General features: G+C 41.7%; 1 protein-coding gene across 6 annotated transcripts in view; it reads right to left on the minus strand.

The window, feature by feature from the left end:
* Nucleotides 1-23,415, minus strand: part of SMG7 (SMG7, nonsense mediated mRNA decay factor) — a 50,770-nt gene that overhangs the window by 21,443 nt on the left and 5,912 nt on the right. For all 6 annotated transcript variants that reach the window (XM_027694745.1, XM_027694743.1, XM_027694740.1 and 3 more), the window contains 7 exons: nt 8,503-8,534; nt 7,184-7,301; nt 6,053-6,185; nt 2,967-3,138; nt 2,020-2,091; nt 857-1,007; nt 385-520 (listed from right to left, as the gene is read on the minus strand). In XM_027694745.1, the coding sequence (XP_027550546.1) occupies nt 385-520; nt 857-1,007; nt 2,020-2,091; nt 2,967-3,138; nt 6,053-6,185; nt 7,184-7,301; nt 8,503-8,534 (814 nt within the window). The remainder of the gene's footprint in view (nt 1-384; nt 521-856; nt 1,008-2,019; nt 2,092-2,966; nt 3,139-6,052; nt 6,186-7,183; nt 7,302-8,502; nt 8,535-23,415) is intronic.

Below are 23,415 nucleotides of genomic sequence, written 5' to 3' on the forward strand. Positions count from 1 at the left end.
GCAGCACTAATAACTAGGGGAAGTGAATGAACGCCATCCAAATTCCTCAGGCCAAGACTGAGCCAAGACTTCCCAGATGAATCAAGTGCTTTCACAGGTATCCAAGAATCACCCAGGTTAAAGAGCAGAGAATCAACAGTGGTCACTGATTTCTCCTGTATCTCCACCAATAAAAGACCACACGTCAAATGGGAAAAATCCCTACTCTTGGCATAAGTTATCAGAACTACCCAGTGGGAGCTGCAATGCAAACCTTCCCTAACTGGCTACTTGAGCTTCCTGTATTTTAGCATGTGAAAGAGTTATTATTGGACTGTGATTTCAGAACTCAGCGGCTAAAAATATTCTCCTCAATATACTAATTGATATGTTGTTAGAACTAACCTTGAACTGTTCTTCCAGCTTTTCTCGAAGAGGGCTCAGCTTCTCCAAGCTCTTACTCAGGTACACATGGCCATGGAATTTAATAAATGCCTTGATGAAGTCAGACACGCTCCATCGAGTCTTCACCTCATCACGACTACATTTAGAACAGAAATACCCAACTTCAGTCTTTGGAGTTACACACAGCTGCACATAACATTACAGAATTATTTCAAAATAAAGGAGGAAAGTCCATGAAAAGTTACTTTGTCATGCTGGCACAATATGCTTATTTCCTGCATTCACTAATCACAGCCAGGAGCATCACAAACTATTTTTTGTTCCACACTTGTGTGAGGATGCTCTGATTGGACAGGGGATGGAGAACTTCTGTGTCTACTACCAAAAGTTAACAACTTCTGGCAAGGGAGGTACAGCTGGAAAAAGTCTCTTCCATCTTATGTGAGTGGAAGGAATTCATCCTTAGTCTCACCTTTCCAGTGCTTTAGAAAGTGCTTTTTGTAGGTTAGTGGAGGCAGCTGGGAAAGGAAACTTCACAGCAATGCTTCTGCAGTAGTAGAAAATTGTGGTCAAGTGGTCTCCTTTGGAGGAAGCTAGGATAGCCAACTGATTATAAGGCTGACCTGAGGGAGAAAGAGACAAGTTGTCATGGAGTGAAGCGTGCTCGATGTCAGAGTAAGGGTGGCCACTTGAAAAGGGAGCATAAAGTCCTCAGTTCTCCAAGAGACAAGGCTCAGATCCATCCAAGGATGCTTCTACTGCACCCTTGTATCTCTACCACTTAAATGAAAAAGCTTCTAAATTTGTGGTGCAGTACCTGTTTGGTTTTCCTGGTTTGTTTTGGAAGGAGAAGGATTGGTTGTGGAAGTTTCTGTTTGGTTTCGTTTGTTTGTTTTTTTCTGTTATTTGAGTTTGTTTGGGGGTTTTGTCTAAATAAGAATATACTGCTGAAACCCAGCTTTCAACACTTATTTATTCATCTCCATCTATTTGGAAAAAATCTTGGCCAGTTTTACCTCATGAGGCAAATCTAACTGTCAACAGTTCACATTTTGTTGCCTAGAGAATAAAAGATTTCCATAGTTAGAATACAGAGAATTTTGCAATTACAACACAACTGGCTAAAAAATTCAATTATTGGTTTCATCAGCCTGGTTCAAAAGTGATTTATCCTTCTCTCACCATCCCTACATTTTGGGTCTCTAAGCCAATAGCTGAAAAGCTAGATCCCTGAAGTAAAAAATTCATTAACTTACATGAGCAACTCGAAAAATGCTATTTTAGCTACTAAACTTTATAAAACGGGCATGGGAATAAACAATAAAAGAAAAAAAAGGCAAGTTTTCATTAATTGTCTTTTATAATGTATGCATGTAACACAGAACAGCAGCAGCAAAGCTGTGTATTGCCTTCTTTGTTTCTAAAACTTCCCAAAAAGGAGACAAGTGACACAGATCATGCAAATAACCATTACCTAAATGATTTAGTGGTGGGTCAGGCTTTGCTGCATGGTTGTTTGGAGAATTTGGGGAAGGAGATTTATATAAAAGTTCGGGTTTCCAACTGCCACACAGGAAAAGCTATACCCCAAATCCTTCTTTGGAATTATGAACTGGAAAGGTATCCCAGACTCACCATTGGAAGGGACAAGCTGAGCTGCATGTCTATAGTATGACTCTGCCTGGCTGGTCTGATTCCTATAGCGAGCTAAGAAAACAGCAAAAAAAACAAGTTGAGGCATAAAATCAAACTCTCCTGCACTCACTCTGATATAACCCAGTTTACCTGAAGAGCATTTTACTATTATTTTAAGAATAAACTATTATTTTAAGAATATTATTTTAAGAATTGTATGTCAGAGGAACATACAATGACACCAAACAGCACCAGGATTTGACATGTTGAATTTTGAGGTGGTTGTTTTGCCTCAGACCCAGTGTTACAGCTTAGCAGTTCTTAAATACAAAGGTGTGACAGCACCACAGCCAGAGAGCTACAAATCATCCCCATTTGCACAATCACCAACTAGATCTGCTTTTAGGTTGTTCCAAAAGCAGCTGCGGATTCCTGTGAAAAGGGAACTTTCTACAACACACAGTTCTACTCAAATCAAGAAAAAAATAAACCTGTTGTACTTAATCTAAAAAAGAAATGTGGTTTATGAGAGTCTAGATTTCTAACTGTTGCCCTTGTATCTAAGATGTTGATGTTCTGGAATGGAGAAGTGTGCTGGCCTGCTGCAACAAGCTTTTACAATAATTACTGCTTTCAACATTTCCCTGTGCCTACCAGCTGGAACACGACTAGAACACTACAAGACAGATTCTAGCAGATCACTAGAAAGCCAGTGGTTAACTGTGGCCATGTGTTAATGTGTTAACACACATTAGAAAACTCTAACAGCATTTCTTTCCAGCTCTTTCCCCTTTCAGCAACCACCAAAGGCACAATCAGCAAGTGGCTACTAATTTGGAGCACATTTGCTCCAGCAGTTGGCCATGGTATGTGAAGATCCCTCTCAGGAGAGCTGAACAACACAGGTAGAACTCAACATCCCACCTCTTTTTCCCTCCCCAACTCACCAATATCTCCAAGGTGAACAAGGCAGTGCTGGCAGATGTAAGAGCAGGAGCTGGATTGTGGCTTCACTATGGCGCTGGTGTGCGTCTGTTTATTGCTAATGATTCCCAGCTGGGAAGACTTTACACGACACGGCAAGTCTACGTTAAAAACTGTGCACAATTCCTGTAATAACTACAAAAACAGCTCGAGTTTAGTAGCAGCAGCTAGAGACAGTCATCAGAAAAGCACAGAAGCAAGTAACAAAACTAACAGAGCATCACTTGGGAGGCACAGATTAGCTAAACAGTGTAAACAAGTGAGACTTCAAATTACATTTTCCATATGGAAATCATTGAGCTCCATAGTACACTAGTCTGCCCAGAACTGTGAAGAGAAGAAAGAGTTGTCCATCCCAAACCAGTAAGCAACTCAGTTCTCATATTTAAACCACCAAGGATGGAGATGGGCTATGGGAGGTCTACAAATCTTGTTGGGTTTTGTGGTTTTATCATTTTTTCTGTTTTGATTGTTTTTAAGTTGGGCACTGAAGAGGAACACCGTGGGTTTTATACCTTGATGAAGTGACACTATTCTTTGAAAATAATAGAAAAGAATGTCCCTCAACCTCCAAATCAGCTTGTTCCAATGTAAGAAACAGCACCATCCAAACTTAAACTTTAAAGAGGAGCTGGAATAATACCAAATTTGTAAGCAATGAGGCAATAGGAACAGTTCAGCGGCTGAGCTGTCAGTAAATATTTGTGTTAAGCCAGTGAGACTCTTTCAAGGAACAAGATACCAGTTACTTGATCAAGTATCTCAAAAGCTGATTGAATGAAAACCTGAACTCTGCCCTTCCAATTAGTGCTTTTGAATTTTTTTTTAATGGACTCCAGCAAATACTCCGGAAAGAAACAGCAATGAGGGAGTGATGAAAAGTGTTTGTTCTGCTGAGTTATAGGGTTAAAAATGCAGGTAAGAAGTGACAGACTTTCTCCCAGCTGGGAACATGCTCAGTCTCCAAATAAAACAGCCCTGCAGCAGGGTTCCACTTCCAGATAAAGGCACAGAGAAAGCCCAGAGATGCACACTCTGTCAACAGCTAAACACACTACGCGATGCTTTTGCTTACTGCAGAGAGAGGTTTGTGTTACACCTCCCTCCCTCTTTTGCTCTGTCTTTTACACAGTAGACAAAAATCCCTGACAAAGAGGGATCTCACAGATGAAAGCTGGATAAAAAAGAGAAACTTGACATCTTCCAACATGCTGAATTAAGAGAACTCATGCTCTCTTTCAAAGATGTCATTTACGCAGGTCTCTCAGCTGGAGAGCAGGTATCTCGGCTGAGCCAAGTCTTCAGACTAAAAATGGGATGATTAACATCACAGCAAACAGAGAAAAAAAAGCCAGTCTATGGTGTCAAACTCAAGAAGAGCAAAATTCCCTGATCCACCGCCGGGAAGAACAAGGCTTTTGCAAGACAAATGGTGGAGATGGTAGGAAACCCTTGGCAAACGTGCCACAGGCTGTCAAATAAGCAGCTTTCAAGAAACAATACTGAAGGGGAAAAAGGGTAACCACGAGGATTCTGTAAAAACACGTGGGGTGGCCTTGCAGATGTCTGGAATCAAACTGGGAATTGGTACAGTAAGAATGACCTCCTGTGAGTGCTGTAACCTGAAGGCAGTGCAAACCAGCCATGACAGAAAGTTTAGTCAGACCACTACTTGAGAGAGAGGATTCAGCAACCACAATGTTGCTGAAGCACACACCAAACGAGGGGGGAAAGGGAAAGAAAGGCAAGTAATCTTTATTAAGGCCCTTATCACACACTGACTCTTATTCTCCATAATCTACAAGCTGCAATCTAACACTGGAAAGAGTGTGGGCAAAAATATGTAAGGAACAGGAATTGCATCCTTTTTGCGATTAACTGAAATTTTCACAAAATATACTTATCACAAGAGCACTCAACAATCGCTTTGCTTAAGGGGAAGAGAAGTTTCTAGAGCCAAAGTATGAAATTCTAAATAAATGTTAACAAAAACACAGAATTAAGACTGAAGGCTTGTAAACCTGGGAGTCTTGATCAAAAAAACAGCAAGACATCACGTGTTGTAAATGCTACATAATACTCTTAGGTACAACCACCCTACTTCAGCGTACAACTGTGGTGGGCACTAAGTCAGGTATTATTGAGAAAATAAAGTTGAATTTAAATATGTATGTAGTATAGACACATTCTTAAAAAGTTGCTCATCCTCAGTGTTAGGAGTTACAAGGAAGGGACACAGAAAAACATTAGGCCACCACACACATCCTGTGCATCTGCATTTTCTGCACTTAGTTCTGTACTTGAGTAACTCAGTCCAAGAACAAACTGATTATCTTTGCTTATCCTTCACTATATAGGGAATGAAAGGAATGTCCCACAAATACACACACAGTAATGAGAAGCTGAATGGGAATTTTTAGAGAAGTGGCAGAAAAAAAAGAACTAAGAGTACCAACGAAATCATCAGCTAACATGTTTGTTGGGCTTGGGCTTTTTATAGTGTCATTGTTACTCGCAGACATTACAATTAGAAGATAAAATTCTGCAGAGAATTCTGCAGAGACCAGAGTGAAGGGCTTCATGAAGGCCTGGAGAGGCAGGGAAGGCTAGACCTCCTAATAGCTGGAGGATTCACATATAAAGAAGCTCAAGAAGGCAACAGATGCACAGTCAGAAAGCCAGAGACCAGAGCGAGGAAGGATCGTTCCTGCTGCTTTATGCTCACTCTGAGCAGTCACACCACAGTACAGTAAGAAATGGACCTTTGACCTCACCGAAACAAGGGGGTTTAGGTTTTAAATAAGGTTTTCTTAGAAGGGAAGTTGAATTGTACCAAAACACCTAGCAGATGCACAGAAGTTCTAGTTCTACAGCTGATCAAAAGAAAGCACATCACCAGCTCTGCAGCCATGTCCTGCTGAGAGCACCAGCTTAGTGAGGTGAACTGCTTGATCCCGTACAGCAATAGTTTCCTATGCTAAGGGAAAAGAACAGATCTTACCCCCCTAAAACTGACCCTCCCACCCTTCCTCTACTTACTGCAACTCACCTGTGTGTAGAAGCCACTAGCTGCCTCTAGGAACAGAGAAAGGTTCGCCTGAACTTCGCTCCGATTTGGATTTGCTCTGTTTTTCGCCTGACCCTGTAGCGTCGTGATCTGATTTTTAAAGGCATGATTCCAACTGAAAACAAGAAAAGGGTTTTTCCTTTTTAATTTGGAAGCGTCTTACATAGATGACATAAGCAACAGGAAAGAACTGTTTAATTACATAGCATCAGACATGAAGAATATGCAAATTCAGGGAACATGCAGATGAGATACAATGTTAAATATGGAATAACCACCTCTCCTCACCTCTCATATCTATATCCTGATATATGTGTATATCACTAACATATATATGCATGTGTATATATACAGGTAACACTGTAACAGCAATAATATTTGCTTGTAATTGTTCTGGTTTAAGCAGCATAGAACTTACTCTCTAAAACAAGATGTGGGGTGTAGAGGTGAGGGTTAAAAATTACTAAGTAACTGGAGGCATGGACAGGACAACTCAGCCAGCCTACTTATCTCACTTCTCTCAGTGCTGGAAAAACCACATGCTTCACTTAACTAAGCTTGTTACAACCCATGTCTGCATCTTAAATACCAGGGAACGGACTCAGGGCATGGAGGAAACCCAGCAGGATCTTCTCCTGATTCTTAAGGTGCCACGAGCACCCCACTAAGTTTTCCCCTGATATTCTTCCCTCTGCTCAGCAATACCTAAGAAGGCTTAAAATGAGAGTCTTGAGCAGCTACCCAACTCCTGTTAGACGTTGCTCAAAGCTCCAGGTGATTACACCAGGCAAACTTTCTTCTTTCTGGAAACTGCAGCCTTCAGCCCTTCCCTGGCAGCACCGCAGACTGATGTTCCTTAGCTCTCTCCCCTCCCATCTGGCTCTCCAAAACCCACTTCTGCATGACTTGGCTGCTACTAAATTGCCAGAGGTAAAATACTAACCTACTGAATGCTCTTCACTGGCTCTGCAGTGCATTCTCACACAGCTCTCATTTTAAAGGAAATAAGACAACCATTTCACAGGATACACTCACTTTTCGGGAAGTCTCAGGGCTTCCTGCTCATCAGCCCAGATTACATATATACACACAAAAATTTACTGAGGTACTTACAGGTCCTGCTCCACTTTTTTATCTAAAGCATATTCCAAATCGGTCACCAGCATTTTTTGATATAAGTCCTGTAGAGCCTGTCTGGACGTCCAGACTTCTGCTGGACCCAGCTTCGAATCTGAGCAACAAAGAAAAAAAACAAAAAGACACAACAGTTTTTGTAGCACTCAAATTTATGTAGTTACTCTGATTTTTCACTCACCTACCAAATGCAAGAACAGAGCTCAGTGTAAGATACACAACACCAAACACCTGCTTTTATCAGAGATTCATCAGAATAGTGAAATACAAGAACTACAGATGGGTTGGGGGCTGAGTGATCACTGATTAACTGATCAGTCTCCTACGACACCAGAACTAGACATGAGCTAAGTCAGCAGCTGACAAGTTAAAAACCAAAACAGACAGGAGTCATTAAGCTGCAGAACTCCTTGCCACTGGATGAATTTAGAAAAACTTCCAGCATAGCCTGAAAAAATTTGCAGAAAATAAATCCATAGAGGGATGCAAAACAGGACAGTCCCTGGACACATGCTGTTGGTATTTAGGAGAACACTGTGGGCAAGTATTCCTGCATGCCTGCCATTTCCTAACTCTGGTAGCTGTCTGCTTTCCATCAAGGAGGGTGAGTGCAGGCACTGCTCCCTGCTATCTGGAGTTACAGAGTCCAATTTCCCGTGCCTTGGCAAATCACCTGGGCTGGGGCTGCAGGAGCACAGGGATGGGCCTCACCCCAGGGAAACCATCCTGATGTGTTAGGTGGATCCAGGTGGTTTTAATATTCCTATGGGGACTACACACCAACCTGCTACGTTCACTACACGTGGCAAAGCACACCTGAGCAGAGGTTCATTAAGGGAACTGCTTGTACTGTGGAGCTGATGCCTTCATATAAACGACTTAAATCACAGCTCGTAGCATTTCGCAGTGTGTAGGGCTGCACTTTCACAACATGTGGGGTAATGCTCAGATCAGCACTTCAACCACCAAGGTTCCTCAAAACCACCCAGATCCCGGCTAATCCCAAGTACAGCAGTCCCTGTGCTAGTCCAGGCAGGAATCTCAGAGAGGAGCAGAGGCGTGACCTCCATCTCCAAATGTTTAGAACATCCAAAGACAACTTTAAAAATACATTTTAGACACAGGCAAGAGGGGCACAATTGATAAAATGCTATTTACTTACATAGAGAGGACAAGCCTTTAATATAAAGTCACACACTTTCTACAGAATTCTTAGGATAAGCATAAGGAACATAAATGGAAAATAAAACCAGGAATCAAACATTAGCCTAGATCAATTATATAATAAAGGCAATTACCTGTCATGTCAGCCTTCAGGACTTCTGCCTGCCTGTAAGAAAGCAATAAAACAATAAATTAGAAACTGACTGATCAAAATAACTGAATTATGCTAAAGCACATTCACACAATGGTGGTCTGCTTTCCAACCCACACTGCTCTGGTTTATCCCGTGGATTTGAGCTACTGCTGCTCAACAGTGTGACTGCTTCTAGCTCATCCCATAAAGCACTGTTCACTTTTCCCTGCTTAAGCCTCTTTTCAAAAAACTACAACCTAAAAACCAGTTACATTATACTTTATATTTTAAGCTTTACGTGGCAGTAGCATCCTGCCAACATCAGTGATACCACTTACCTGATCTGGGAATTTGATATTAAGTTGTCACATGTGAAATGCAGCAGCCAACAGTGAGAGCAAAGCAAACTCCCATCAGTGCCTGTCAGCACACTGGTAGAGCCCTCCTGCCTCTGTGCTGCACTAGTTTTCCTTAGTGAGAAGTGATAAAGACTATGGCTTCCCCAGTTACCTCTTCCTTGAACTGCTTCCCTAAAGTCTTGCTTTGATCAGGTTTTCAAGTAAAAAAAACATACAGCACATACAGGAAAAAACGGCAACTACAGGCGACTATCTACAACTCCTGCACTGAACATCCTCTGCAAATCCCCACTGCTGGTGGAGGCTGGCAAATAGTTTCTCAAGCAAAGGAATATGAGGATACAATCCTCAATAAATAAGTATTTAGGAATGGTCGATGTCTGGATGAAACAGGCAATGGAGATGCCACAATTAATCACTGTGTCAGCAATACATCAAACTTCAAGGAGCAGCACCGCTGGCCTGTTTGAGCGACACAGAATTAACCCAGGGCTGGCAGAGGGGACACGAGGCTGACTGCTTTGGCTGAGTTTGGGTGGAACACGTCCCTGTGCTTTTGCTGCATTCAAATGGTGACACAGATGTGCAGAGTGCAAGTTTCCCACACCAGATGTGGAATCCTCCCGGCACATGAAATGCTCGCTTCACCTGCCTCAGCAAAAAAAACTAGATGAAAGCTGCACTGTGACTAACATCTATGTCAGGTGCCAGCTTGGGAAAGAACAGGGAACCAGGAGAAAGCACCACCTAATCCCTAAAGAGGCTTCAGAAACCAGCATATACTTTCTCTTGCCATTATGATGTGGTGACTGTAAAAACAGCTTTTCAGGTTGTTCTGGGTTCTACCTACTGGCCACAAATTACAGGGAAGGTTTTGAGATCCACATGAGGATTAAAAAGATATCAGAATAGGATACGTATCATTAGGAGAAAGTCCCTTCACAAAATATCTGTTTATTAAATAAAAGAAATATCTATAGCAGCTCACCAAGGCCACTCCATATCATCCAAGAAGCCGTGGGATGCTCCCAGAGATTTAATTAAGTCAAGAATATGTTAACTGGTGACAGAAGGAAATCTGTACGTTCGTCACCTGCTTCACAAGTTTAATATCTTTAAGACAACTTCTCTTAGTTTATTTATTTCAGTAAGGTGCTAATGCTTTTTAACTCCTAACAGCAGGGAGCACTGGAAGAAGAGAGAACCTATTACTGAGACAAGTGAGCAAAAATTTAGTGTCATGAGAATGCAGAAAGCCCAAGAAACATTTCTTCCTTGTCCAAAAGCTGTCTCCCCATCACTATAGCCAGAAAGAGCAGATCTTGTCCCCCAGAGAGCTAAGGGGAGCCGAGGAAGGACGGCAGCCACCTCTGGGTGCCTCGGGAGCCTCTCCAACACTGACCTGCCAGTCCAGTCAGACACAAAGCTGAGCCAGGTTTGCGATGCCGGGACTTGGCAGCCGGCGATGCCACCGCTCGGAAGGAAAAGCTGACTTGCTCAGGTGCTGGAAACTCTCTTTTTTGAACAGCCAGCCAAGTTCCTGCAGTCTGGCTCACACTTTAAACATCTACCTGCCAGTTGTGCAAACGTCTGCTTTGAGCTGAGAACACGAGCTGCGTTGCCAAAGCCGCGGATCCTGCTGAGCCCGAACAGGACACGCAGCACTGCCCCAGCAAACACGAGCCCCAAATTCTCCTGCAGGCATCAAGGCTCTGCCCTTTAGAAGCCAAGAACTGCTCCTCTGAAAATTACTTGGGCAGAACTACCTTCCATTATGTTAAGTGCTAAGTTTTAGAGGGGGAAATACAAATAGCACCACTATAAAGACTTTTTTTTCATAAAGTTTTGCCTCGCTGTTGCCTAGAAAATTCATATGAAAGAGAGCCTCAAGCCATACATCACTGCAACTGCTAATAGATGCTCTCTAAATGCACAGCCCTAATAATATGCTGGAACTGAACTTCTACCAAAAAGACTTATTTTAAAAATTCCTTTTTTGGAGGAGAATACTCACGGGCTTACAGAACAAGAGCCTTTAGCACCAATCTCTTCAGCAGCCATAATGCAAACAACCTTTTATATTTTATAAGCTTGCAACAAGCTACGCTGAGGGGATTATTACTGTAATTTTTAATAAAATGCATGGAAATTATTTCAATACTTCCTAGAGGCCACAGAATTAGTAAAGTAGGTCTAACATTAGCATGCTGTGTCTCATTTCCACCTCAAACCAACCTTTATTTAAAACAGACACATCCTAAGGCAGGATAAGAGGGGGCAGCCTGGGTACCACACTTGTTCTGCACCAGTAGCACCTCGAGAGAAAAGATGTATTACCTGTTCCTGGAACAGACTGCACCAAGGAGCCTTTGCTGGTGCTCAGAGACTCCTAGTAGGCACAGACTGGCATTCACTGAAAAGTGATAAGAGTTTCTGACAGTGCCAATGGTTGCTTCTATTGTCAAGCATTTTAACAAGCTTTTTTTGTATTTTCTTGCACCGCCGCATACTGAATTTGCATTAAAATGACTCATTCTGGGTCAAAAACCATTGCCTGCCAGGAGACGTGGTACAGCTTGCTTACACACTTCATCATTTCAAGAATATCCTCAAGTACCTCCTTGCCCAGTTGGATCAGAAGTTCAGTCTTCAAGTCAAGTTTCCCCAAGTCTGTTGGTCCAAAGCCAAATAAGCACAAACCATAGTTCAAAAAAATTGTATTTCAAGCATTCCCATTAGATGACATACCATCTTCATATATACTGTGATAGCTACTCTTTATAATTTCCTAACCAAATAGCAACTCAGTCCCGTGCTTCAGTCAAACTTGAGACTCAAATACAAAAGCCTTCCGCTCAACTCAGTAAAACAGTTTGACACCTAAAGGAATTTTCATTTTATTCATGAACTTGAAAAGCTTCAAAACTTTAAAACACAGTAGCCAGGACTTTCTTCTGAAGTTCTGAAGGTATTAGATATATTAAAATTTAAGTACTCACAGATGGCAAAGGAAACTTTTCTTAAGAACCCGGGAGTATATAAACTCCTGGTTTGCTGGAACTCACACACTACTTTTAGCCTGGAATGAACACTGGATTTAGCCAAGGAAGACAAGAAAACCACATTTCATCTTTCCATTTCCAAGTTTTTAGCATTTTTGATCAATTAAGTTTTCCCAAAGCAGAAAAAGTAAACAAGCCATTCCCCAAACACTGCAGGAAAGGAAACCCCACAAATATCGGGATGTTTCTCCCATACGCATTTTCAAGCGGTTTAACCCCTCACATTGAGAGGCTGAAAGGTACATCAAAAGATTTTGCAGCCCCACTTAGTCTTCAGCACCAGAACAAGTTTGCTTAATTTGATGTTAATATCCTACAAGAAAAGATCATACAACCTCTCTGCTTAACTATTCTATTCAAGTCTTCCTCCTGTTGCCATCTCACTTCAACCTCCATTTGGGTATCACTAAACAAATGGATCCATTTTACTGTTGTCCCCAAAACAGCTCGTTTCTGTTCCAGTATCTATTCTTCAGTTCTGCTTTAATTAACATATTTTAATAACTAAATAACTAATAACAAATTTTCAGTTCTGCATACACCACGTTGCATCTCCAACAGGGCAATATCTGTTCTACAGAAGCAGGGGTCTGCTAATAAGCTCCATAATCAAGCCCAGATATGCAAATAAAATTAAGCCCAGGTTCCCAAAGCAGTAGTTTTGTGTTACCCAGAGTGTAACACACTTTCTCAAAGTCAAGCCTCACTTGCACCACACCTCTCTCATTTTCACAGTTAGCCTGAGCCAGCCATGATTTACAACAGCACAAGTTCTCCAAAAAAACGTGGAAAACCCCAGACCTCATAAAACTAGCTCTGAACACAACACTCTGCTTTCCACCTTGCCTGGAGGGGAACTCCACCCGGTTTTCCCCTGGCAGCCCTAAGCACCAGCAGCTGCATCAGTTCCCCCTGCAAATCTCAGTAACTCAGCTCCCCTGATAAGGAATTGAGGATTTACAGGACTAAAATGGGCAATGAATCCAGGCAGCTGGGCTTATGAAAGCAATCAGAATCCAACCACTTGTTCTGTGATTCTACAAACTAAAAACCATACAGGATAGCTTCATTCCAAGCAGGAATTTATATCCCTGCACTTCTCTTCCCAGGAGGTGTATGCAGAAATTGTACCACAATGAAAAGCACGTGCAGCCTTAACCTGCCTCAGCAGGAGGTGACTGATCCCAAGGCTCATCAAGGGCACTGCCAGAACATATTCCCTTTCAGAAGAAGGAAAACTAGGGCTAATAAATGTAGAAAAATTTTCATTTTGGGTAGGAAAGGTAAGTTTCCTATGCTAGCATACTAAAAGTCAAACACACTTAAAATTGTACTTTACAGTTGCAATATTTGGCAAGCCTCACACCCAGCAGGAACTTCACAGCAACATCCAGCAACCACTACAGTAGATTTTCCTCAAAACAGTTAACTTCAAGAAAAACTTATAATACCTCAGTGGGCTTTTTGTTTATTTGTCTTTATTTAAGTACACCCATGCTGATTCAGGGCAGGGGAAATCAGTAGGAAACACTGACAGCAAGGGTACTGAATATTCTACACACATTTTCTACATACCATTCTAGCACATTTAGGGGAACTGGGTTGCTCAGAAGCCCCCAAACACTGTACCCAAGACACATTCACATCTGGAGTTCAGCACTGAGGAAAACTTGCTATCTGATACAAGTGGTTGACAGTTTTATGGGAAATAAGCGTTTTTCCTTCAATTCCTAAGAGTTCCCACTAACACTTGCTAAAATATAAAGCTTTATTTACAGTTTTTAGAGACTCACTGGGCACTAATCCTTTACAGCTGGCACACTTTGCTAAAGATTGGGTTCTGAAAGACAAAGAACTCTGATTTCTCTGGACTGTTTTGTTGACAGCAACTGTGTATCTAATTAGGACCCGTCAAAGGGAAATATTTTTATAGCAATCTTAGGATTGTGTACAAACCTAGACAGTTATGCCTGAATAACAGTGGCAGGGAACTCGTAAATAAACTTCATCTCTGATATTTCCTTCCCCTACTAATTCAATATCACCTGAATACAACAGACATCAGACAGCAGCTCCAGTTAACAGCCTGACACATCTTTTCCTGAATAGGTGACTCGATGAAATCAGGATTTTGCAGTGGTATATGGTGTCCAGTATAGATTTTACTTACTTATTTGTGAACAGACTCTACCTACTCACTTGTGCAACAGATATGTACTACTTAACAGCTTTTTTAACAGCTTTACCTTTATAGAACAAGTTCTTAACGTTCCCAACTTGGAAGAGTTGCCACCTAATTTAAATGACCGTAATTTTCCTGAAGTGCTGGAATCACTTGCTTTGGGAGCAGGCAGGTTTGGGTGATGTCAGCTCTCACGGAGGTAGCAAGAGACCTTCAGGCTGTGGGTCAGAGAGTTAAATGCTCCCTGTGCCTTTCACACTGAAAGGAAACTCCTCCTCACACATATGGCAATGAAAAACACCTTCAACAGAACCACCTTATTGTCAATTTTACATGCTGACTAGTTTAAAGATTATTATTCCTGTTACAGGCAGCTGAATCAGGGTGCAGCTAATTTCTTTGACCTGCAGCTTAATCAGATTATAGCTGAAGATCAAAGCCACGGAAACAATTATTTTACAATCAGTTAAAAAAAAAAAAGCAACACTTCTGCAAGCAGATGCTAAAGCAAGGCAATCACCACCTGAACACAAACCCCCTCCACAGGGAATCCTGCGCTATTCCTTCTGTGTTTTCACCTTAGCTGAGAAGGATGTCGAGAAATGAGGACACAGAATAGGATTTTTCTTAATCCCATCTTCCGCCCTTCTCCTAGTCCAGGCTCTATTAGAAAGCAAGTCATAATAATCATCCTCAAAACGCAATCACCAAGAGCAACTCTGTCCAAGTTTGATTAGAACTGACAATCCTCCTCCCTGGATAAGGGTAAAAGTACCCTCACAGTCAGCTTCATTCAAACTCATTTTTTTCCTCCAGTCTCGGGGAAGTCAGTTCCTTTGTCTCAAGATTTTAAGATTAGGTGCCCAACAGGTAAAAGCTCCCCTAAGGGAAGTTTGTATGTGCTGAATCTCCAATTTAATCTGCACAAAGGGAAATACAAGTCTCCTACCCTGCTCAGGCTTTGAGCATTCCACTGCCTCCACCTAAGTCTCTGCTCTCCCTCTCCTCAGCTGCATTTTCCATAGCCAGTGGTTTGTAAAGATATTTTTTAAATACTGATTATGCTGTTCTTTCACTCTCCATCTTGACCACTAGTTATCTGGAATTTTAGTAAAGCCAACAGGGAGAAAAATAACCTCTGAATGGATGTTGCCCAAGAAAGAAAAGCACAAAAACTTCACTCACCTTTACCCTGTTTACCTTCCAGGAGCTGACAATGTAGCTCCATAGGTATCCCTGACAGTGTTTTCAGTATAGAAAAATTCAGATTTAATAACAGTAATAACAATTTAATAACCATAAAAAGGACACTCAATAAATAAAAAAATGGATGCTTAATATGTGTGGTGCTTCAAGACAGGGATACCTTTTCATATATTAAGGAATACCTTGAAACAAAAATTTCTAATAGCAAACAGTCAACAAATGATATTTTTATGAACACTCTGTTTACCAGCATCCATAAAGCAACATATTTACTGCACTGGCTGACACCATGTCAGCTTTGCAGCTGACCTGAGAATAAGTGAAAGGTAAAACATTTAAAATGGAATACATAATCCATGTGTGTATCTCCTTAATCTTTACGCAATCCAGTGGACAAGCTCATTTTTCAAAACTAAAGCAATCTTTAAGGTACACAAAAAGGGCACAAAAACTTCAAGACTGCCTTCCAATCCACTCAGCCATAAACAGCCCTCTTCCTTAAAAAAGGGACCAAAACCCATAAAGCTCTGCTCCCTCACTACCCACAGTATGGAACTTTTGGGAAGCACTCAGGAGGGTTAATAGTTCTTAGGACTCCGGTGCTAGGAGGGATGTAAGAAGTTTGCATCTAAACTACCTTACTTCCCATGATAATTGCCACAAGGTTTTGTGATTGAGCAAGGAGAAGCAACAGAATTGCTTTCTGAACAACAACAAAAACCACAACAAACAAACAAAACCCACCAAAAACAAAAACACACCACACACACAAAAAAAAAACCAAACAAAAAAATTATACCCTTGTAATATCACTATTTTTTTCTCTTTCAAATCCACCCTGATTAGAGTGCAGACAATACCAGGTCTCAGTTGTGACAAACATAAAGTAACACCAGCAATAATTTGTTATATTGCAGTTTCTGACTTGGTAAAACCTTCACTTGTGTTAAGAGCCGGAAACTGCAGAGAGCAGATATTAAAATAAGTGAGTATTATTTAACTTCTTTTAATGGATTTAACTTCTTTTAACAGCTTTTGCAGTATGAAAGCCACGTCCAGAATTATGGAAAATGCAGAAACCTGAGCACTGAGATCAGCTTCAGCTGGGTATCACCAAATGAGTTTCAGAAAGTTCTGCCCTTGAAGTCAGCCCTGCAGAAGGCAGATAGCTCTGGCTGGGTGGCAGATGCCAGCCCTCCCCAAACACTGCACAGGATCTCCCAGACAAGTGTAGAGAATCCAGCTCAAAGGAAAGAAATTACACAGTCAGTTTAGTGGCACATTTGCAATGAAGATAAAACGTGCCCTCTCTCCTGCAGGGAGCTGCAGAGCAGTGACATGGAAAGTCCGTCCCACTTGGCATCAGGAGGGCAATACCTGCAGCCCTTTCAGCTCTACAAGCTTCCTGCTGCCTCCAGCCTCCACTAACAGCTCAGGATATAAACTCCAGATATCTTACTGGTTTTTAGTGTTTTTTACAGACCCCCTGCCTCTCAATCCCTGCCTCAAATTGCTCCTTGCCCAGTGGCAAACGCTGAGCCTTATGCTCAGTACCACTGGAATGACTCACATCTCCACGGGAGGAAATGACCAGTAAAGAGGAGGCAGTTGCTGGGAGTTCAAGACATTGTCTTCCTTGCTAAGGAGCAGATGGACAACAAGCAAATGCATTAAATATGACAATCAGAGGTGGCAGGAATAAAGCATAAGTAATCCTTCTTACTGTGTTTGTAGCATTACCTACAACAGATACAGTGGAGTTCAGTGTTTTCAACACGTGCTCTCCCAGCAACTAACACTGCAAGATCTATGCCCAGACAGTCATGGCCTCCAAAAACATAAGGACTAAAGCAAAATTACTGATATCTAAACTACTAATTGCGGTCATTCAGCAATTGTAAACTGGTTTTTGCCCAATCCCATTCATTTTATATTAACTCCAATCATGTCAACATCACCCAAAACACACATCTATGCACAAACGTGACATACCCGAAAGTTTTAAACAATTTTTCATAATTAAGGGATTTTGTAGTGTGAAAGGACATTGCATGGTTTGGACAAGCCTTGACAAATAACACTCGGGTTACATCCAAGTATCATCCTAATTGCAAGCTGCATCTTAGAAATTATTTTCAATTCTCCATCTTGAAACTAAATGCAAACCACACTCTGAAAAGCACAACAGCAGCAGAAGGCTGAACACCAGTCAGGGAGAATTATATTCTCCATTTCTGATAATTAAATGGGTAGTCAGTATATCATTGTCAATCATTTACAGGAGTCTCATTAGCTGCTCTCCATTCTCTACCAGAAACACACAAGCAATGCTGTTCTGAAATAAATACTTTTTAACCAGAGAATATCTGAATAATCATTTTCCCCAATTAAATATGGAAATGAAAAAGAGGTGGAATCCTCTACCATCACAAGTTTAATGCAGTTCTATCCCATACCGTGACTTACCATAAACTAGAAGAGGCATGATCATAAAATACCACCTCAAACAATACAACCAGCAATATTTACTATTTGTGTTAACAAAATGCGGCACAAAGTACCACGGATACCTCACTGAGCTCCTACATGGAGCTAAGGGAAAAGAGAGATTCTTACTGAGCCTTAGATTTAATTTCTAGTTTAGCAGCACACAACTCCCCCACAGTCCTCTGCTGTTGGTTCTCCTCAGTTCAGGAATGGCTCATCCAGAAGGGCTGTGAGGCACAATACCCAAGTCCACCACCAAAACACAAATACTCCTGGAATATAGAAAGTTACTCTGGTCTGTGTTCACCTGAAGGAGAAATATATGACCAATCCAACCAGTCATATCTAATAAATGTTATTGGCTTGGGAGGAGGGAAGCAAATGGATACACTACTGAAAGAACTGTCCCTCTCCAGGAAAGGTGCAGCCTGAGGCTTTTGAGCTCTGTCAAACACAAACAGGTCTGGAGGAAAACCAGCCTGGCTGAAGAGGCACAGCTCCCTGGGCCAAGTCCATCTGAGCTGTGCAGCTCTGCTCCAGCAGGTCCAAACCGCCTCCGATGGAGTCGCCGCTGCCCCGCCGAGCGCTCCCAGGTACTCCCAGTTAACCAGTAACCTCCTTTGCTGTTTCAAAAACTAATGGATTGGTTAGGAGCAGGCATCTGAGCAAATTTATAACTTCCAAGGTTAAACCTGCTTGGAAGGACTGTTTTTATAAAAGCCATTTGATTTCAAATGTGAACCTCAAGACCTTGAGGCAGAGTCCTTTCTAGTTCTGTGTCTAGAAAAGGTCACAGGATGCTCAGCCAGCTACGAGTCGGTACCTCATTTACGATGACGTAGAGAGAAATTTGGGGGTTAGCAGATGTTTTCTGAACATAAACTCTGCAGAAAACAAAACTGAATGCAGTTTCCCAGACTGCACTCTCTCTTTCAACGGTCAGAACAAACCTGTTCATTACACTCTTTTTATCTTCTGCAAGGGCTGACGAAAAGGCTCCAGAGCAATGGACTAACACATCCCACCTAAAGATCAAATCTTTAAGCTGGAAAGGACTTCAAAAGGTTTCATAGCCCATTCCCTCACCCTGATGTTATCCCTGACAAATATTTTGTTGCTTGGTTTCGAAGTCCTACGGAGTCACCTCCATACCCCAAAGCAGCCTATTCTGGCCACTCTGCCAAACCATTTCCAGATCTTGCCTTCAAAAATCATTGTATGGCTTGGGTTCACCCACTCTGGCTCCTTCCTCCCACCAATTTCCTCAGCAAACATCACCAGCCTTGCTCAACCCACTGCTTCCTTTGGAAGGTAGGAAAGGGACAGGGACTGTCCTCACTCAGAGGAGATATTCTCTGAATCTTTGATGCACATTAAGCAAGAAGGGACAACGCCGGCAAAAGATTCACCACTTGACTACACAGTTACAAGTTGTTAACTCACCCTGCACAAGCCAACTCAGCCCTGGCATTTCACTTTGCAACCACTACAGGCTGCATCTCATTGTCAAATGTTTTGTATAGTATGCCAGCATGTCCAAAAGAAGTTTGAAAATAGAGTAATTTTGGCCCTGTACTTCAGCATTTGACAATAAAGCAGGGAAACCAGGCAAATCACGCTGCTCCAACACCAAAATCTGAAATCCAGATGTTCAACAGCATTTTCAACCACACACATAAAACTTCCTGCAGCTGAGTCCTTAAAGGCCAAAAGATTTTCATGTGTTTCAGACCTGTTATTCCTAAAGACAAGACTCTTTTGAGAATTTTACCTGATTTTAAATTAGTATCCCCAAATTCTGACTACACAGACAGACACACCACCTTTTTTAGAGCTGACTTCTGCTTGGCTGTCTATGATGGAAGCTACCAAATAGTCTGTAGTTGCACAAGGAAGCACTTAACATCTTCATAAGAAAGACACTGGAAATATCTTTCTGGATAGTTTCAAGCTTTAGAGGTTATTTTAGTCTTTGATATCAAAACCAGGAGAAGGCCAGTACTTAAGCTGAAGCCAGACACCCAGAAAGCCACAATTCCCTACAGCTGTCTTTGCCCCAAGCCTTGTGTTTTCAACCATTTACCTCAAAACAAAATAAATCTCTAAGTTAAGCAGTCAGGGTATGTTCAAACTGGGTAGAAAATCTGCCAGACGTTCATGCCCCAACATAATCTATGTGACATGCTCTTAAATTAAGGTCTTCTGTATTAATTCAAATGAATGTTGACAACGCTTATTTGGCAGTTTATCACTTCTCTCTAGTTAAAGATTTCACATCTATGCTGAACTTTATGCCATTGATGGTATAAGACAAACTGAAACACCTTCCAGATTTTTACTGCGAGTTTACTCTGCATCTTTTAATAATTTAATTTATAACCATTAACCAAGATAGAAATCTCACCTTTTTCTTCAAACTGAAATAATATTTTTTTCCATTTTACTAGTAACTGAAGCCACATGTTGGAGTTTTAAGAGCTGCTACAGTTTTCATGGTTTTATATACTCTTGGGGTTTTTCTTCAATATCAGAAAATGTGGTTTAAACCCTTTGGACACTATTCTTAATGCCATTCACAAAAAACAGACCAACCTGTAGGTTTTTTCCAGGGAATATCTGGCTGCATCAAGTCTCTATGCTCAGAAGCCTGGTCATAGCACTGTCATCAACAAGTATTTACACTACTTCAAAACAGACAGCTTCAACAGTCAAAAGTCTTGTCCCATCCTTCTTTCTCCCCTTCTCCATTGGCACAGATGATTAGCATTTCTATTTTCAGATATTATTAAGCTGGTTTGGAAAAACTACCCTAAAGTCCCCTCTTAATGGCTCAAGTGTGCCTCAAATTAAGAGCTGGAATGCACAAAGGCCCTGCCTTTACAGAAGGAACTGAAGGTGGAGCCTGTCAAAGATTCCTTGGTTTAAAATAAGGAAACTCTGGTTTAAAAAAAGATTATCACACAGTTGCAGCTGTTTGACACACAGTAATATCCAGGTGCTTTCTTCAAATCACGGTGAGACCAGGACAGGACATGGCAAAACAAATACCAGGAGAATTTCACTGTGACAGACAGTAGCACAATTATGGGATTATCATAGAACAAAGGGGGAAAAATGGTCTTCCCAACAGATTCATCAAAAATTCATTTCTTCCTCACGTGTAGGGAAGGTTAACTGTGGTAAATAACACAGTACAGACCACTGAGGAGTCCAGGGGACCCCAGAACAGGCTGGCTCCAAACAAAATGCCCTCTGCTGTAGCCTGATCAAATAGGAACAACTATCAAGGCCTCATTAAATCAAGGCACCATGAAACACCAAAGTAAGTATTGAATAAAGTCCCTTGATGCCCAAAAGGTCTGTTTTACCACTTCCAAACAAAAAAGTCTAATCCCTGCCTGAGGTTCCTTAAAGTAGTCGAAGAAATTTTTCACACATTGGTTTGGCTGAATCAGTCTTAAAGGTTTCCCACTCAGAATTAATTTCTCATTTTCTAGCAGCTAGAGAGCAGCTCTGAGATAATTTAGCTGTGTGACAAGTGGGGCCTGCAGACTCAAAACAGACAATGCTTCAGGGGGTGGGGGGAAAGGGGGAAAGAAATAAAATAAAAATCAGCTTCACACATACCAATATTAGACAAAGCAGAAAACTGTTCAATCAGGCCAAGCACTAGAGGACACTTTCAACACCACAGACAATGAAATTAAAATATGAGAAACAGACTGATGTATAGGGGATATCATAAGTTCTTTGAGAAAAACATCATTTCTTTTCCCTAAAGGTGGAAGAGAACATTAACAGGACTCCTAAGTACCTCAAGGGTATCTCTGATTTGAGTCCCATCAGTGAAATTCAGTCTGTCACCCACGGCTCTGTAAAAATCCCAGGAGACTCCTCAGCCTTCTGGTTCCTTATGATAATCCCTTGAGTGCAGAAGCCAATGTGAATAATCCGAGAAAAGTCCTACTGGAATACAGAAAGAGGAGAAAGGAGGCCCAATGTTACTCAAAAAAGCTTATTCCACCCCAACTTACAGCATTACACTGATCAAACAAGTACCTGCTGATTTAACTCAGAGGAATTGAAATACTCAGCATCAGAACACTGTTGAAGCCACCTCCCCTTCATTTGGTCATCTGGGAAGTCCCCAAGTTTACGAAAAGAAGTTCTTCTTAAATTCAAATGGGAGGAGCAACGGTGGCCAGACAATTCTAGAAACAGGGCCTAAAGGCAGGACTGGGAGCAGGGCTGCACCAGTGGAAGCTGGTGATGACACCAGTACAACTGTTCTGCCTCATGCAACATCTTGTTAAATGTGACAACACCAGTGCTCCAGATGCACACAGAAAAAAGCCACCAGTCCTCCACCCTGCATGAAACGGGGAGCAACTACGGCCCACGAGTCCTCATGTCACTCCACAACAAACATTAAGTTAGTCCTCTATTCTGCTCACTGCAGTAAGATGGAGTGGAGAAGCCATTCTCCTCCCTCAGCACAGGAAAACCCCCGTGTTCTACTGAACACCACTGAAATCTATGACCTCCCTCATAATACATTAAGAAGTACAGGAGCAGTGCATGCAATTCTGCTCATGATTTTAAGGAAAAAATCTGTGGGTTTATTCCCCAGCAGCTGTGCAGTTTACCAGTGAGATGAGGTCAAGCCTGAAAGTAAAGAAAGCACTAACTAATGTCCTCCCACATATACTCCTTACAAATTATAGCTGCATTCCTTAACTGCTCTTCCACCAGTCTGCTCCTCCTAGTGAGTCTCTTCTGCTGTTGTGAAGATCCAATAGCAGTGATGAAGGATCCTTAAAACTCTACAACCGCCGGCAGCTCCTCATCCAACAAAATCAGACCCTACAGCAAACTATCCTTTCCTCCCTCTCCAGCCACCACACACTTGAACTGCAATTACTCCTCTTCCACACTCATTTTTGCTGGCTGAGCAGGGCAGGGGAGATGCCAAGGCATCTATGCATCAATCAAGTCAGTCTTCTCCCAACAACCTAGCCTTTCCTTCTCCAGTGGGAAGCATCAAGACATCTGAAAATGCACACAATAGCCAATGTAGCAAACTGAAAAGCAGGGCAGCTTCAGGTTCCATACACATTTAAACAGAGCTTTAAGGTGCTTGACATAAAAGTTTGTGCTACAATTCAGTGCCCAGATCTTACTTAGAGACAAAAATTATTTCACTGGAACAGGCTAGGTTTACTTGTTATGACTTCTTAGGACAAAAGAGAAGATTTTATAAGGAGCGTGAACATCATAGCATACCTTACACTGAGAAATAAAACAGCTAATTCACCAAGCAAATGTGTCTTCTTACTATGCACTGAAATGAAGAACCTTAGCAAAAAAACCCTCCAACCCCCTCTATTCAGGGCTGGGGGAAGCCTTCTCAAAATGCTTTGGTGCAGCTTCAGTCCCCCACCAAAACTTCAGATAAACATCACCTGGTTTTACTGCCACAACAGAACTTTGTCCTTTCCAGTAAGGATCAAACTACATAGGGGTATGGAGGTTAGAACAAGAGTTAATTGCTACAGGAATCATCCCTGCCATCAAAAATAAATAAATAAATAAATGCAGCTGTAACTTTACTTACACTA

The sequence above is a fragment of the Neopelma chrysocephalum genome, unplaced genomic scaffold (genome assembly GCF_003984885.1).
Source record: "Neopelma chrysocephalum unplaced genomic scaffold, ASM398488v2 Primary Assembly neopelma1_98, whole genome shotgun sequence".
NCBI lineage: Eukaryota > Metazoa > Chordata > Aves > Passeriformes > Pipridae > Neopelma > Neopelma chrysocephalum.